The sequence below is a fragment of the Crotalus tigris genome, unplaced genomic scaffold (genome assembly GCF_016545835.1).
Source record: "Crotalus tigris isolate CLP2741 ecotype Arizona unplaced genomic scaffold, ASM1654583v1 scf7180000020324.788712, whole genome shotgun sequence".
NCBI classification, from domain to species: domain Eukaryota; kingdom Metazoa; phylum Chordata; class Lepidosauria; order Squamata; family Viperidae; genus Crotalus; species Crotalus tigris.
The window spans coordinates 293,109-306,773 of record NW_024097964.1 but is presented as its reverse complement, the minus strand read 5'-3'; the positions used below and the strand labels follow the sequence as shown (position 1 = coordinate 306,773).

At 39.3% G+C, this 13,665-nt stretch overlaps 2 protein-coding genes across 12 annotated transcripts in view; one reads left to right on the top strand and one right to left on the bottom strand.

The window, feature by feature from the left end:
• SDCCAG8 (SHH signaling and ciliogenesis regulator SDCCAG8) overlaps positions 1-8,995 on the bottom strand; it is a 111,323-nt gene extending 102,328 nt beyond the window's left edge. Inside the window, exons 1-3 of one of the 3 annotated variants that reach the window (XM_039366464.1) lie at positions 8,537-8,995; positions 1,828-1,986; positions 1,664-1,749 (exon numbers count right to left, since the gene is read on the bottom strand). In XM_039366464.1, the coding sequence (XP_039222398.1) occupies positions 1,664-1,749; positions 1,828-1,986; positions 8,537-8,690 (399 nt within the window). In that variant the 5' untranslated portion in view covers positions 8,691-8,995. Of the gene's footprint in view, positions 1-1,663; positions 1,750-1,827; positions 1,987-8,536 lie in introns of those variants that run through there. The other 2 variants (XM_039366465.1, XM_039366466.1) reach the window with 2 other exon arrangements.
• An 8-nt stretch (positions 8,996-9,003) lies between these two features.
• The window catches only part of CEP170 (centrosomal protein 170), a 98,399-nt gene continuing 93,737 nt past the window's right edge, over positions 9,004-13,665 (top strand). For 3 of the 9 annotated variants that reach the window (XM_039366462.1, XM_039366460.1, XM_039366454.1), the window contains exon 1: positions 9,132-9,739. The gene's annotated coding sequence lies outside the window, so the exon portion shown is untranslated. Of the gene's footprint in view, positions 9,091-9,130; positions 9,740-13,665 lie in introns of those variants that run through there. The other 6 variants (XM_039366461.1, XM_039366458.1, XM_039366457.1 and 3 more) reach the window with 4 other exon arrangements.

The following is a 13,665-nucleotide window of genomic DNA, read 5'->3' as shown; positions in this document are numbered from 1 at the left end:
CATGGTCCAATCAAGTCCTAAATTATTGTTATGAGAAAGTATCTTTGTGGGTTTGCAAATGCCTGCTAGAATGTCCTTGATTCACATGGGCTGACTTTTTGTTATCTGGACCCTGCATTTCATTGCCCCCTCTCCTCCCTAGTGTGTTGGCAAGCTGAGTAGCAATAATGGTGACAACCTCACGTGGCCACTTCGAGCTTGACAATTATACTGGTGTCAACAGAGAACCCCAATGTACAAACAGCGGTTCCATCTTACTTAGATTCAACTTCAGCCTGCTCTGTTCCACCTCCAGCCTCCAGGCACCCCAGAAAGGGATATTGATAGCATACTATATTCCCTACAACTGATGACTTAAAGTTAGTTATCATTGGAGTATAGATAATACCACACTTTAACTTCTCCCCACCAATTTCATATGACGTTAAAAGAGCAGGAGAGAAAGGACTACTGGATGATCCCTCACCTTACTATCACAGACTGAAATCACCCACTTAGGAAGAAGCAAAGCTACTACACAATGGGGTCTCTGATGGTCCAATAAGATACCATGATTGAAAGGCCATGTTTATGATCTTGATTTTAAGCAAAAGACCTACCAGTTTTTTTTTTAAAAAAAGCACGTCCTTTGCATTTTGGATGTATACACTATAAATATAAATATAAAACTTGTAAAAAAAACCCGATATATAAAAGAATAATATGGATCCAGAATACTAAACATGTTTTTTTAAAAAAACAGTGAAATAGTGCTAATTTCAAAGTTTGTAAAAAACAGAAAAATGTAACTGGGAAGAAACCTAGCTATTTTCCTCAGAAGAAAGGTCCACACTGATCAATGAAAGGAAGATATGTGATATTAAACTAGCCTGACAATTTTTGTTTTATTATTTTATTTTATTATTTTATTTATTATTACTTTATTTCATTTCATTTTTTTATTTTGCAAATCATCTTGCCACAAGATGACTCTGGGCAGTTTACAAGATTAAGGGTGGTAAAAAGTATAACAATAAAGAATACCAAATTATAATTAAAAGATGGGAGGGAAGGGAGCAAAATGAACAGGGGGACAGATGGGATCTACTATTAATCTATCAACCACCTTCAGCATGGTACTCCTCCCCTTTGGACTCCTGCCTAGCTGACAGAGCCAGGTCTTCAAGGTCAGAATAGTGGGAGCCAATCTCACCCCAGGGTCAAGATGTTCCAAAAGGCTGGGACTACGGCACAGGAAGCTCTTCTCCTGGACCCCGCCAGCTGGAATTCCTTGACTGATGGGATCTGCAGCATGCCTCCTCTGCTGGCATGAGTAGGACAAGCCTATCCCATGGGGTGAGATGGTTCCTCAAGTAACCTAGACCATATTATGTAGGCGTATGCTACACAAGCAAATACATGCAGAACCTTTCTCTTCAATTTCATCCTTATGCTTTGCCTTGTCATATCGTGCACAATTCACTAGATGTATAATGCTGAACTAACAATAGGTAACTTAAAATAAATACAAAAGCTTATATACAGGCTAGCCTACAAATGCCTTGTTAAGTAACTACATAACTCATCAAATGAGACAACATAAATACTACTTAGATATTGTTCTGTAAATAGACATGCAATTATTTGGTCATGTAACAAGAGATAAAAAGAGGGTAATACTTACTGTGGGTGACATTCCTTTCTTCTTTGAGGGTGATATTTCACTCCCCCTTTCTTCTTGTTGACGTAATAATGTTTTAAGCTGATTAACTAAAACACAATAGTAAAACATATTTTACCTAAGATAATTCTAGTTTGAAAAAAAAAATCAAATGGAAAATTTCAAACCTGCATGGCTGTAATGTAGCTCCTGCCAAGCTTTATTTTCACTCACTTCATGGCCTGAATTAGGAAATAACCGATCCAATGTAGCTGCACTTTCGCCAGTGGCAGAATCTTTTTCACGGAAGACATACTTCAATTGATCAAGGCTTTTACTAGCACGATCTAAAAATAATAATTTTGAAAGTTCATTGTGATTAAAAGGTTCTCTGCAACTTGGTAAGAAATACAGATAAGATTATCAACAGTTTTATATCTATAGGAACCGATAAGGAGAAATTAAAAGAAATAATTTAGTTTGCTTAACTAAAACAAGCAACTCATTTGCTTGTTTTCTTGCAGGCATTTCATTACCCAAACTAGGTAACATAATCAGTGCTGGTAAGGAGTGCTGTTTGCTGTCAGTTTATATACTAGTGGCTTGCCTGTTGGTGGTGGTCTTAGAGATTCTTTGATTAGGCTGTTTACTATTGGCTTCTTTGGCAGTTTCTTGATTGGGGTATTGTTTAATAGCACTGATGATGTTCATCTAGTTTGGGTGATGAAACGTCTGCAAGAAAACAAGCAAGCTCACAGAGCACCAAGGACCCTGAGCTACAAATATCAACCCTAAGCTACAAATATTCTCCTTTATAAACTAAGGTTCACTGAATACAGTAGTCCTCAACTTACAACAGTTCATTTAGTGACCTTCAAAGTTACAACTGCACTGAAAAAAGTGACTTAGGACCGTTTTTCACAGTTACGACCTTTGCAGCGTTCCCATGATTGTGTGATCAAAATTCAAATGCTTGGCAACTGGTTCATGTTTATTACTGTTGCTGTGTCCCAAGGTCATGTGATCACCTTTTGTGACCTTCTGATAAGCAATCTCAATGGGAAAACCAGATTCACTTAACAACCGGATTACTAATTTATCAACTGTATTGATTTATTTAAAAACTATGGCAAGGAAGGTTGTAAAATGGAGCAAAACTCACTTAACAAATGTCTCACTGAACAGAAATTTTGGGCTCAAACATGGTTATAAGTCGAGGACTACCTGTATATTTCAACTGAACATATTAAAGCATAAATTAGAAATTACAAACCACAAGCATTGCATTTGCAAAACGAAGCCATCACCAAAGATAACACATTATGGCTTAGCATCGTATTTGAGCCCAGCCATTATCATTGCCAGATTATTAATTTCTAAATAGTATAAGGCACATTAAACTCTTAATCAATAGAGAAAGACAAACTTGAGAAAGAATAATTGGGAAGTCCAGCCTTCCCTGCTAGCAGAACTGATGCTTGTGTAATTTAAAAATTCCCCAATGTAGCAGATACAAACCTAGCAGAATCTTGAGGAGGGAGGGAGGGAGGGAGGGAGGGAGGGAGGGAGGGAGGGAGAGAGAGAGAGAGAGAGAGAGAGAGAGAGAGAGAGAGAGAGAGAGGGGCCCACCCCATATTACTGAGGTAGATCGTTTGGAAAGCTACATGAGTGGAAAGTGCATTTCAAATATATGTGCACTAAAGCAAAGTACAAATCACTGAGGTGAACAGAACAGAACAAAATTCTAGTTCAATCCCCCGCTGACCAAAATGTATTTAATTCAAGTACTCTTCATCTGTTACAGGGAAAAGAGAGCCACACATCATTATATACTTTTTATAGTAAGTATTCCCCTGGATGCTCCAATAACAAACTTTCCCCTCTGAAGTACTGTTCGGACCTATCTGGCACATAATATTGACAACAGTAACTGAAATCCTAATAATTCATAGGAGCAAAGAAAGGATAGAACAAGGGCACTAATATGTATAATATAATGAGCAGATCAGACCATCTATGCCAGTGAGACCTAGAAATCTATAAGAATTATTCATTAAGTTCAATGTCTTCCAACAACATTGCCTCTGGATTCTTTGATCTCATATCACGACCATGTTACAAATGAGGAAATTCTGCAAAGAAATAATTCCTGAAGGCTCTCTGAGATAGTGACAGAACAAACAAACTTTGCTGGAAATGCATTCCACATGGTGAGCAATGTCCAGTAAAATCAATTGGATGCCACTAGATGGTCAGAGAAAAAGAGGAAAGCCAAAGAAAACATGGCACCAAACATTTCAGGAAGATCTGAAAAATATCAACCTTAAATAGAGGAATCCAGAGATTGTAGCTGTGGACCGAAAATTGTGGAATATGCTTATAGCCCAATGTGCTTAGCACAGGACATGATGATGAATGAGCTGATAATTAATGAACTCTTTTTCTACCCTTTCCCCACATTTCTATACCTTCATGTTGTAAATAAGTATTTAATAAATGATAGGATTTATATATATTTTTGTTATTTAATATTCAAATTACTAAAACCTTATTCTGCATCACACTTTCTAAGGTGTGTATATGGCTTTGTGGGGAGGATTGTTTGTTTCCAATATCAGGGTTATTTTCAGTTCTAATATTTTAATTAAGGTAGTCTTTAATTTACAATCATAATTGAACCTGGCAAACATGATTGTAAGTTGTAAAGTAGTCATCACTTGACCATACTCGATTTTATGACCTTTTTTACGGTGGTCATTAAGCAAACAAAATGGTTAAGCTAACACTTTGTTCACAAGAGGTGTTTTTTCTGGAAACCAGAAATAAAGGTTGGTTTCTAGAAAAAACAACATAAAACGCAGGCACAATAAAATGTAGATCAGTTGCCGAGTGCCCAAAATGCAGTCAAGTGACCATGGAGGGGAAGCAGATGTTGCAACATTGGAACTGGGGCATAAGTAGCTTTGGGGGAATCCATCGTAACTTCAGTCCCTAAGCAGCTGGTCGTAAGTTGAGGACTAACTATAGATTATAAGATCAATGTTAAGAATATCCATTTGACTTCACTGGACAACTTGCCTAACTTGCACACACAAATTTAGAAAATATGTGGTCCTTGAAGGCACTGACTCAACAGGACATAACCCCTTGATTCTTGGAGCAACTGAAGGTTACTTCATTTATTTCACAAAGGAGAATTAGAGCCCTGGTGTCAATACAATTGATTTCTAAGTATTCGTTTTTTAAAATGTAAATAACTTTGTATAACAATAGAGGAATGTAAAGACCACTTTCACCTAGCTTATATATTACTTTATGGTCTTAAAAAAAGAAAAATAGGACTTATACTGATTTACAGTAGAAGAGAATGTATAAAGTTGCACCTATTGAATGCCAGGTCAATCTGCAATAAGGCCTCCCTTATCAGTGATTTAATCATTGATGAGTGGACCAACCTGGCATTTTTATCAAAAACCTGACTGGATCTGGAATTGGGGGTACTTTTTCAGAGATATCTCTAATGGGGCTTCAGGTGTGAAACCAGCCCAGATTTTGGACAATGAGGTTGTGGTAATTGTCATCTGGGAATCCCTTATGGCTTTCAGTGGTGTTATATTACAGGTCACCAGATGTGAGACCCTGTTTATTAAGTTGGGCTCTAGGGTTCAGCTGGGACTGTTGCTGTTAAATTAACTTCCTCTTGCATAGCAACCTCCCTATCAGAGTTTCTTGACTCCATTTCTGTGCTGGTAGGAGAGTCCTCCAGACTTATGGTTCTGCAGGACTTCAATCTGCCCTTTCTAGGAATGGGTTCTGACATGGCTTAGGAGTTCATGGCCACCCTGACACCCATGGCTCTATTTCAGTCTGACATGGGACAGTGATTACACTCCAAACCTGGTGTTCCTACTGTGATCTGAAATTGAGAGAGCTCTTGGTGTCTCCCTTATCATACCCTGGTTTCTATGGGATTCTCTAGTGCCATTTTCCACTTCTGGAAGACTGGACCCATTAGATCACGGGTGTCAAACTTGTGACGTCACATGACATGTTGCAACATATTACAACTTTTTCCCCATTGCTGGCAATGGGGTGGTTTTGGCATGACGCATCCAGCCCACGGGCCAGCAGTTTCACACCTCTGCATTAGATGGTCTGCCTCTGGCAAATGATGGACCCTGATACATTTCAGAAGGAGCTGGAGCTTCTTTCTGTTGTTCTGATGCACAGTTCATTCAAAGTTTTGGTTGTCACTTGGTACAATGGGCAGCTGAGATGTTGCATCAAATAGTACCCACGTGAACTCTCCCCTCTCTGGGATCCTACTATTCCCCATGATTTAGAGGAGCTGAGGGAGATGAAACAAAAGAAGAGATATCTAGAACATTATTGGTGCTTAACTGAGGATAAATTCAATAAAAACACTAAATTAAGAGCCTATTTGTGGTGGTAAGGGCAGCAAAACAGTAAAGAAGCAGTACTTATTCACCCTTATTGCATTTCACTCATTAGCACCTCACAACTCTGTTTCAGGTGATGAGTCCTCTTAGGAAAGAGGGCCCTGGTAACCTTTTGCAAAGATGTGTGGAGGAATTTGCTCAGTATCTATCAGACAAAATCACTTGGATTCACTTGCAGTTAAGACACTGCCTTAGTTGCAAGTCTCAAGGAGAGAATCAGGGTAGTCTTGCCCAGGCATTTGGGAATGGTTTGAACCTTGAGGAAGTGGATAGGTCTTTACGACAGTGAGGTCAGCCATCTGCTCTTTAGATCCATATATCTTCTAGCTTGTGAAAGCATTGGGGGGGGGGGAAGGGTTATTGAGTTAGTATGTTCTAGCAGTGGTTAATTCTTCTTTGAGTAATGAGGTTGTTCCTTTATCTTTTAAAGAGGACTTCCTCAAGAAACCATTGCTGGACACTACTATACTGGATAATTTTCATCCACTATCCCTTTTCGGTGGACGGGGTGGCACTGCTCAGTCTTCATGGTCCTCCTATACTCACAATTTCTTTTTAAGGAGAAGATGGCAGTGGTGATTAGGAGGGTTTCTGCACAGCTTCAGACTGTGCACCAGTTGCACTGTTTTCTGTTTTAATTATATATTTTGTAATTACTGTAATTTATATATTTGTTGTTTTTATTTATTTTTGTATACTACTCAGAGCCCATTTTGTGAGATGGGTGTCCATATAAGATCCTTAATGAGGTATTATTTGTGTAAACTGAACACATAATGCTTTCCTGTTTGGAAAGGGATTCAGCTCTTAAAAATCTTACGAAAAAATGTTACATGGTCAAAGATATAGGAATATACCTCTCTCTCTATGGGAAGAGATATTTTAGTTGTAATTTTAAATCAAGCTACAACTCTGAATCATATGAATATCTACATATTAGGGCAGTGCCACACTTATTAGATTTTCATTAAAACAGGTTTAATATTTATCCAAGACATAATTATGGATAAGTTCTGTATGTTGTACAACATAAAGCACGGGTGTCAAACTTGCTGCGTCACGTGACATTTTGCGACGTGTCACGACTTTTTTTGCATTGCTGGAGCTGGGGTGGGCACGGCCTCCGCATGATGCAACCAGCCTGTGGGCCGGCAGTTTGACACCCTTGATATAAAGTATATGTGTGTAAGCAAAATGCAGTATATGCCAGATGCCATTTGAATTTCCAATAACTATGCTAGACCTAATAGTGCCCTCAACAACAAATACGATCTGTTAGAATCCACAGTCGCTTACAAAATATCAAGTTATATATGGAGAAATGCCAAAAGAACAGAAATTCTCCATCATATAAAAGCTGATTGCTAAGCTGAAGTGATAGGCCAAAATTTACATACTTTGGACAGGTGATGTGAATAAGAGTAGAAAAAATAATTATGCTTGTCATAGTTAAGCGCAAACAAGGGATAAGATGGATAGATCAAGAGATTATTCAAATGTCTTTGATAGGGCTACAGTTTGTTAAAGACATACTGTATCAAGATGTAAGCGTATATCTGTATAGTTATCAAGAGCTGAATCTAACACATTAGCCCCTAGTTAATCAGACCACCTACTTTTATCTGGTTTGAGCTTTAATACACTTGTCCTAATCTCTTCAATTACTAACCCTTAATATTTCCACTGATTTAACTTACATCTGATGAAAAAAATAAAGCTACTAACTTAATTATGGAAAAAATAATTTAGCCTTTTTATACAGGCTTTCTGAAAGTCTCCAAGTTGACCAAAACTATTAAATGACCTACCAAAACACTGCCCTCCAAATTAGTGACTTAAGTTCACACATCACATTAAACCATTAAGATGGCTTGCTTAGATATTGGCTGCTGGTTGGAAACAATTGAGCTTAGCGTTACATGCAATTCCTGCTATTTTGACCTACTGGTCAACCGTGGCATAATTCAATGAATTAATGAAACTAGTCAGTCATCCTATCTAAGACAACTAATACAAAAATATGTCAAATCATTCAGTAGAACCAGCAAGCCATGTTGTTCTTGCTCTTCTCCTGAACAGATCCTTTATCAGGCTGACCAGTGCGGTTTTCAAATTAGACTAAGAATGATTCCCCCCCCCCCAAAAAAAATTCAAATTCATTTCAGAGCGTCTGTCATTGAGCACATCCATCTGCCAAGAGTTTCACACTTCATCCAGTCGGGCAAACCAAGGGATGGGATCAAGAATAGGGAACATCTCCTCCTGCTTTTGAAGCCGTCGTCTCCGAAAACACTCTATTTTCCAATAAAGCCTACGCTCTCTCCCCACGACCTAGCTAAGAAGCGGCTCCGGAAAAGCCAATACAAAGCTAATAAGTGGAGAGGCCCAAATTCAAACAGCCGTCGAAACTGCCCGCGCGTCTTCTCTTCGTCCTCACCGCGTAAGCCTCGGTGATACCGCTCCAGGGACTGCGCCAAGTCCGATTCTCCTGTGGGATTTGGTGAATCCGGACACTCGCCCCAAGCGGACCCCGCCGGGCTGGCCGCCGCAACTCTTCCGGCTATACCGGCCGTTTCTGGGACTCCCTCCATTGGGACGCGTGGGAAGTAACCCCTGCTAGGCTTTCTTCGCGGGCTGTCGGTCTCTGTAGTTCAACGCCGGTCCTTTCGCTGTGTGCGAAACAGCCGCGGCGACTAAGAAGCAAGTACAACCCCCAGGGACGGCGTCGGGAAGTTCCGCTGAACCTTGCGGCTTGTTGCTAGACAACCAAGAAACGGCGCTTTGCCGAATCCCGCTTTGAAGACCGCTATGCCTGCAGATAATCAAGTGACGTCTTGCCGCGGGGCACGCGCTGCCTCGAATGTAAGAGACAGAAGGCTTCTTCTCTCGCGCCCGAAATGCAATTCGCCGTAACGCGCCTCTACGTCGAGGAAGTCTTTGTCGCGCTGCTTTCTGGGAATTGTTGTTTTGTGCAAGAACAATGTAAATACGGTGGGTTCGTTGTCTCTGCGAAGGGGCCAGGGCTATTATAAACAACACACGATTTTATTCTTTGGGAGGGGATGAAGGCAAGATGGTAATTTTGTTTGCTTTAAAACGGGCGCGTTCTTTTCATTCTTATCCCGGACAAAGATGAGAGGAACAAAGCATTTTCGTAAGAGAAACCATATTTGTCCTTTTCATATTCCGCAAGGAAAACGGCCAAAAAAAAGATTATATCCTTAAGCCTTTAGAAATCTTAACTAGTTCGTGCAACCAACAGAAAACACAGGAATAAATAATATCAAACGCCACCTTCTTCGGTCCGGAAAATGACGCCTGCGCAGCATGAATCGGTTTCTTCACGTTCTGTACGCGTCTGCGCATTGGCCTCGTCCTGAGGCAAATCCATTCTTTCTCTTCCCCCCCCCTCTGCTTGTATAGCGCTTCCTGGGACGGCGCCTGCGCAGTAGCTTCCCCGTGTTCCGCGCCGTTAGCCGCTTTATGGTAGGAATAACGTTGAAGCGGTTGCTACAGGCGGGACAACGTAGGTTGGCGGAGGGTCAGCGATCGCCCTTGGTTTTCCCCTCCGCGCGCCCTTGCTGTGGAAGAAGATGGTGGATCAGTGAGCCGGCGCTTCAGGCTTCCTGAAGGGGAGTGAGTAAGTGATGCTGCGGGATCCTTTGCCCGGGGCGGGGGAAGGGTGTTTTTGCCCGGCAGCGAGCGAGCAAGCAACACATTCGAGGCGTCGTCTGTTGCTTCGCGGTCCTTTCCTTTGCTTGCCTTGGGAGCGATTTCCATCCTTTGGGCGGATCCATATGTCATCGATGCTCCCAATTCATATGAATCAACCATAACGCTGCTCTCCTGGCGTACTTTTATTAGTAGTGGCAATATTACTACTGTCACGATGATCATTTTCCCCGCGCTTGTTGCCCCTGCTTCGTGCCCCCCCCCCTTGGTGGGTTGCCCGGACTTCTGCTATTTCCTGGCCGCGGAAGGCTGGGAGTCAATCGAGGCGGCGGCTGCTGCTGCTACATGAATACGAGGGGGGATGGTCCAGATTGGATACAGATGGAGCTGCTCAACCATCCGCTTCCTCTTTTGCCTCTCCTCCCTCCTTCTTGTTAGCCAGTCTTCCCCCGGGCGCTCTCTCGAGTGGAGTGGAGGCTTCCCCACCCTGAGTCTCGGGCTCATGGCTTCAGCCCCCGCCACTCTCCAGCAGTCCCTCTGGAAAGACGCGGCTAGATGGGTGGACGGAAGGGGCGGCTGCTTTGCTTGGGCGTTTTGTTCTGGGTCGTCGTCGTCTTTCCCCCCTTTCCCCCCTTTGCAACTGTGCCGTTTCTTCTTTGTTCGTTTGACTCCGATTAGTTTTGCGAGCTGTCGGGTTTCTCTTTTTAACGCATAAATGGAAGGGCGTGTGCATGATTTGTTGGGGGGGGGGAAGATTCTGCTTTCGCCCCGCTTTGTAGGTTGAATGTAAGCAGCCCTACCTCAAATGATGCATAGCTTTACACCTTATAAAGAGATCCCTGTGGGAGATTTCCCTCCCCCCTCCCCGCTCCTGGATAACATCTGCGCCTGCATTGTTCTTATATTTTTTCCGCGTATAAAAGATTCCGGAAGGAAATGTGTATGGGTTCTTTGAAATGATTACAAAATATCTTTTGTCAAAGGCATCTTTTCAAATCGTTTATTATGAATGCCCATGTAATGTATATAGCTATAGCAGATTTCTGGAAAACGAAGTCTACCAGTTGTTAAAATCAATGAAAACAATCTTAGCAGGTTTGAAATACACAGTATATTATGAAAGAGATATACTGTGGAAACATATGATAGCTCTACAGATGAGTCTTTTGTGATCTCATTCACAAATTGTTTGGAACCGATGCTAGAAATGGGGGAAGGGGAGAGTTTCTGTTCATAGCTGTACTATTATATAGGTACTTTTTTATATTTGTATTCCAGCTAATCTGGTATCCAGCATTGGACAAAATCCTATGCATCCTAATTAGAAACTGCTTTAAAATGAGCTGGGGTATTAGTGGGTAAGAAAACTGAAAGACTTGTTAGTGTCTGAAGTAAGGTCATTTTAAATAGGTGCTGCCAACACCACATTTAAAAACTATAATTAAAGGTTAATGGTTTTGTTGAATGGTACCTTTAAAGTTTTTCCTTCAATGAGCACAGTTACTTCTTCACGTGCATCTACTCATTTTTGGAAGTGCAGTGACCAGTGTCCCAGATCTGTACTGTATACTTAAAGGATTTTGTGATAGTTATAACACAGTATCTAGTAAACATTTCGACAGTAGTGATTTATAGATTTAATTATTCACTAATGTGCAAGTTCAAAGCCTATATACATTGGTGATTTATTACCAGTGATAGCCAAATGATGCTATCTAATAATGAAATTTTCATTGAGTTGTCTAGTTGTTTAGCAGTTGTAAAAATCACACAAACTATATGCTGCTGAATTAAGTTCACAGATCTTAAAGGAGTCAGGAAAAGTAGAAGCAGGTGTGATAGTCTGCTTTTAATATACAGGATAAATAGATTAAATTAGATCAATTTTTTTAAATTTTTCCATTTTAAAATTACTCTTGGGGAAGAATGCATACTTTGTAATTCCTAAAAAAGAGAAAGGTGATAATTTATTATTAATACAGTTTTTCTGTAAATAGATACTTAATTTGTAACCTTCTGCCAGTGGAAATCCAATTGCCTGTTGTACTGACAAATTATAAGGCTGTAATAAATGCTTCAAATTTGAACTGAAATCAACATGTTTGAGGAAGCTTCTTTCACTACTGGAATGATTCCATTTCAAAATATTTTACACATGACTAAACGTCATGTTAGCCTAGACACAGGAATCAGTGTCTTTTGCACTTACTATGCTTTCAATGATGATAAGCTAAATCATATATTTTGAAGATGGAAAACACTGTACATAACGTATTTGTATACTTATCTAGCATGGAAGCAAGTTCCCTAAAAAGAAGTGACGTTTTTGAGTAAACTTTCATGGAGTTGAGCTGAAACAAAATCCAAAACTTTCCAGAAAAAATGTATGTGAGTTAAATAATAGTTAAAAAGTTTCATCAATTAGATCATAAAATAGTGGTATTTGATTTTGAAGTTACTACTATAAGAGCAGTAAAAACATTGCTGTTATTCTATAATAGTTATATATAGATACCCATTATGCTGTTTCCCTTTCAAAATAGGTTTTGTTAAGAAAAATAATAAAGAGAAAAAAATGAAAAAACGGTAACACTTAGCTTCTTCATCCATTTTTGCAACTTTAGTAAATATTTTTCGATACAGATTTCATCTACTTGCTCTGATTTTTAGCTATTCATGTATAATTTGCCTCACAGTAGAACTTTGGATTTTGATAATTAACATTTTAAGAACCATACTCCTTGTTGCATTTAAATTAATGTTTATTCCAGATTATTGGATTGTCAGCTCTTAATACAACATAATATTCATATAAAAATATACAAACATTCATATCCCAACCAACACTCCTCTAATATCACTCAAAACATTCCTTATAAGTTAACTTAAAAAGCTAGAGGACAATGTCTACTCTTTTAGTAGTGAATTGTTTGCTGAGAATTCCATTTGTTATCATATATGCTTTACTTTTGCCATATATTACTTTTCCGCATTCAACAACCCACCTTCTACTTAATGCAAAATATTCCATAATTCAAGCCTATTCATTGAACAATGATTGATTTCCCCCAAATCAATCTATTTTTCAGTTATTGCTCAGGAACAAAAATCAAGTCTGTATATCCCTGCCAGGCATAAAGTTGCATTGACTTCCCAAATTTTGCTCATGTCAGCTGTTGTGCGTTTTCAATCAGAATTCTTTCAAATACTTTCTCAAGCTCATTCAACAGACTAAACAGTTTTCAATTTACTTTTGCCACCTTCTCTTTGTATGGTCAAATAATATTGATATTTTTCCAACAGTCAGGCACAGATGCAGTGTTCACAGTTTAACCTTTCTTTAGTTGTAGCAATTATTTTCACAACCACTTTGTTTTTCAACCTTTTTGCTATATTTGTTATTTCCTTTTCATTATTTTTTCTTGAAGAGTAACATGCAGCATTTGTTTCAATCCCACTTTTTAATACATCTTTATTATTACAACACAGGTCTCTAAAATCCTCTTTCCAGACTACTCCCACTTCAGTTTCATTCTGAATCCTTTGATGACTTTAGTTTTTAATTCCCTTCAGATTGCTACAAACTCCTTATTTATCTCTTCTTAGCAACTTCCAACATTTTTATTTCTGTCAAAATTATTTTACATTTTCTGACTCTCTTGACTGTCTCTAGCTCTTTTTGACTATTATCTGCAATTATATTGTTCCATTGTACATACTATAAAATATCTTTCAACTTAATAAAATAACTTTCAACTTAATTTTTAGCATTAATTCTATCATATACTTTTTCTCATTCATAGGCTCTTTAACTTCATTATTCAACTAAGCATTCTTTTTTAATGCTTCCATTAGGAAAACTTTGCAGTGTGAAATGATTTGTTGAACAATAGT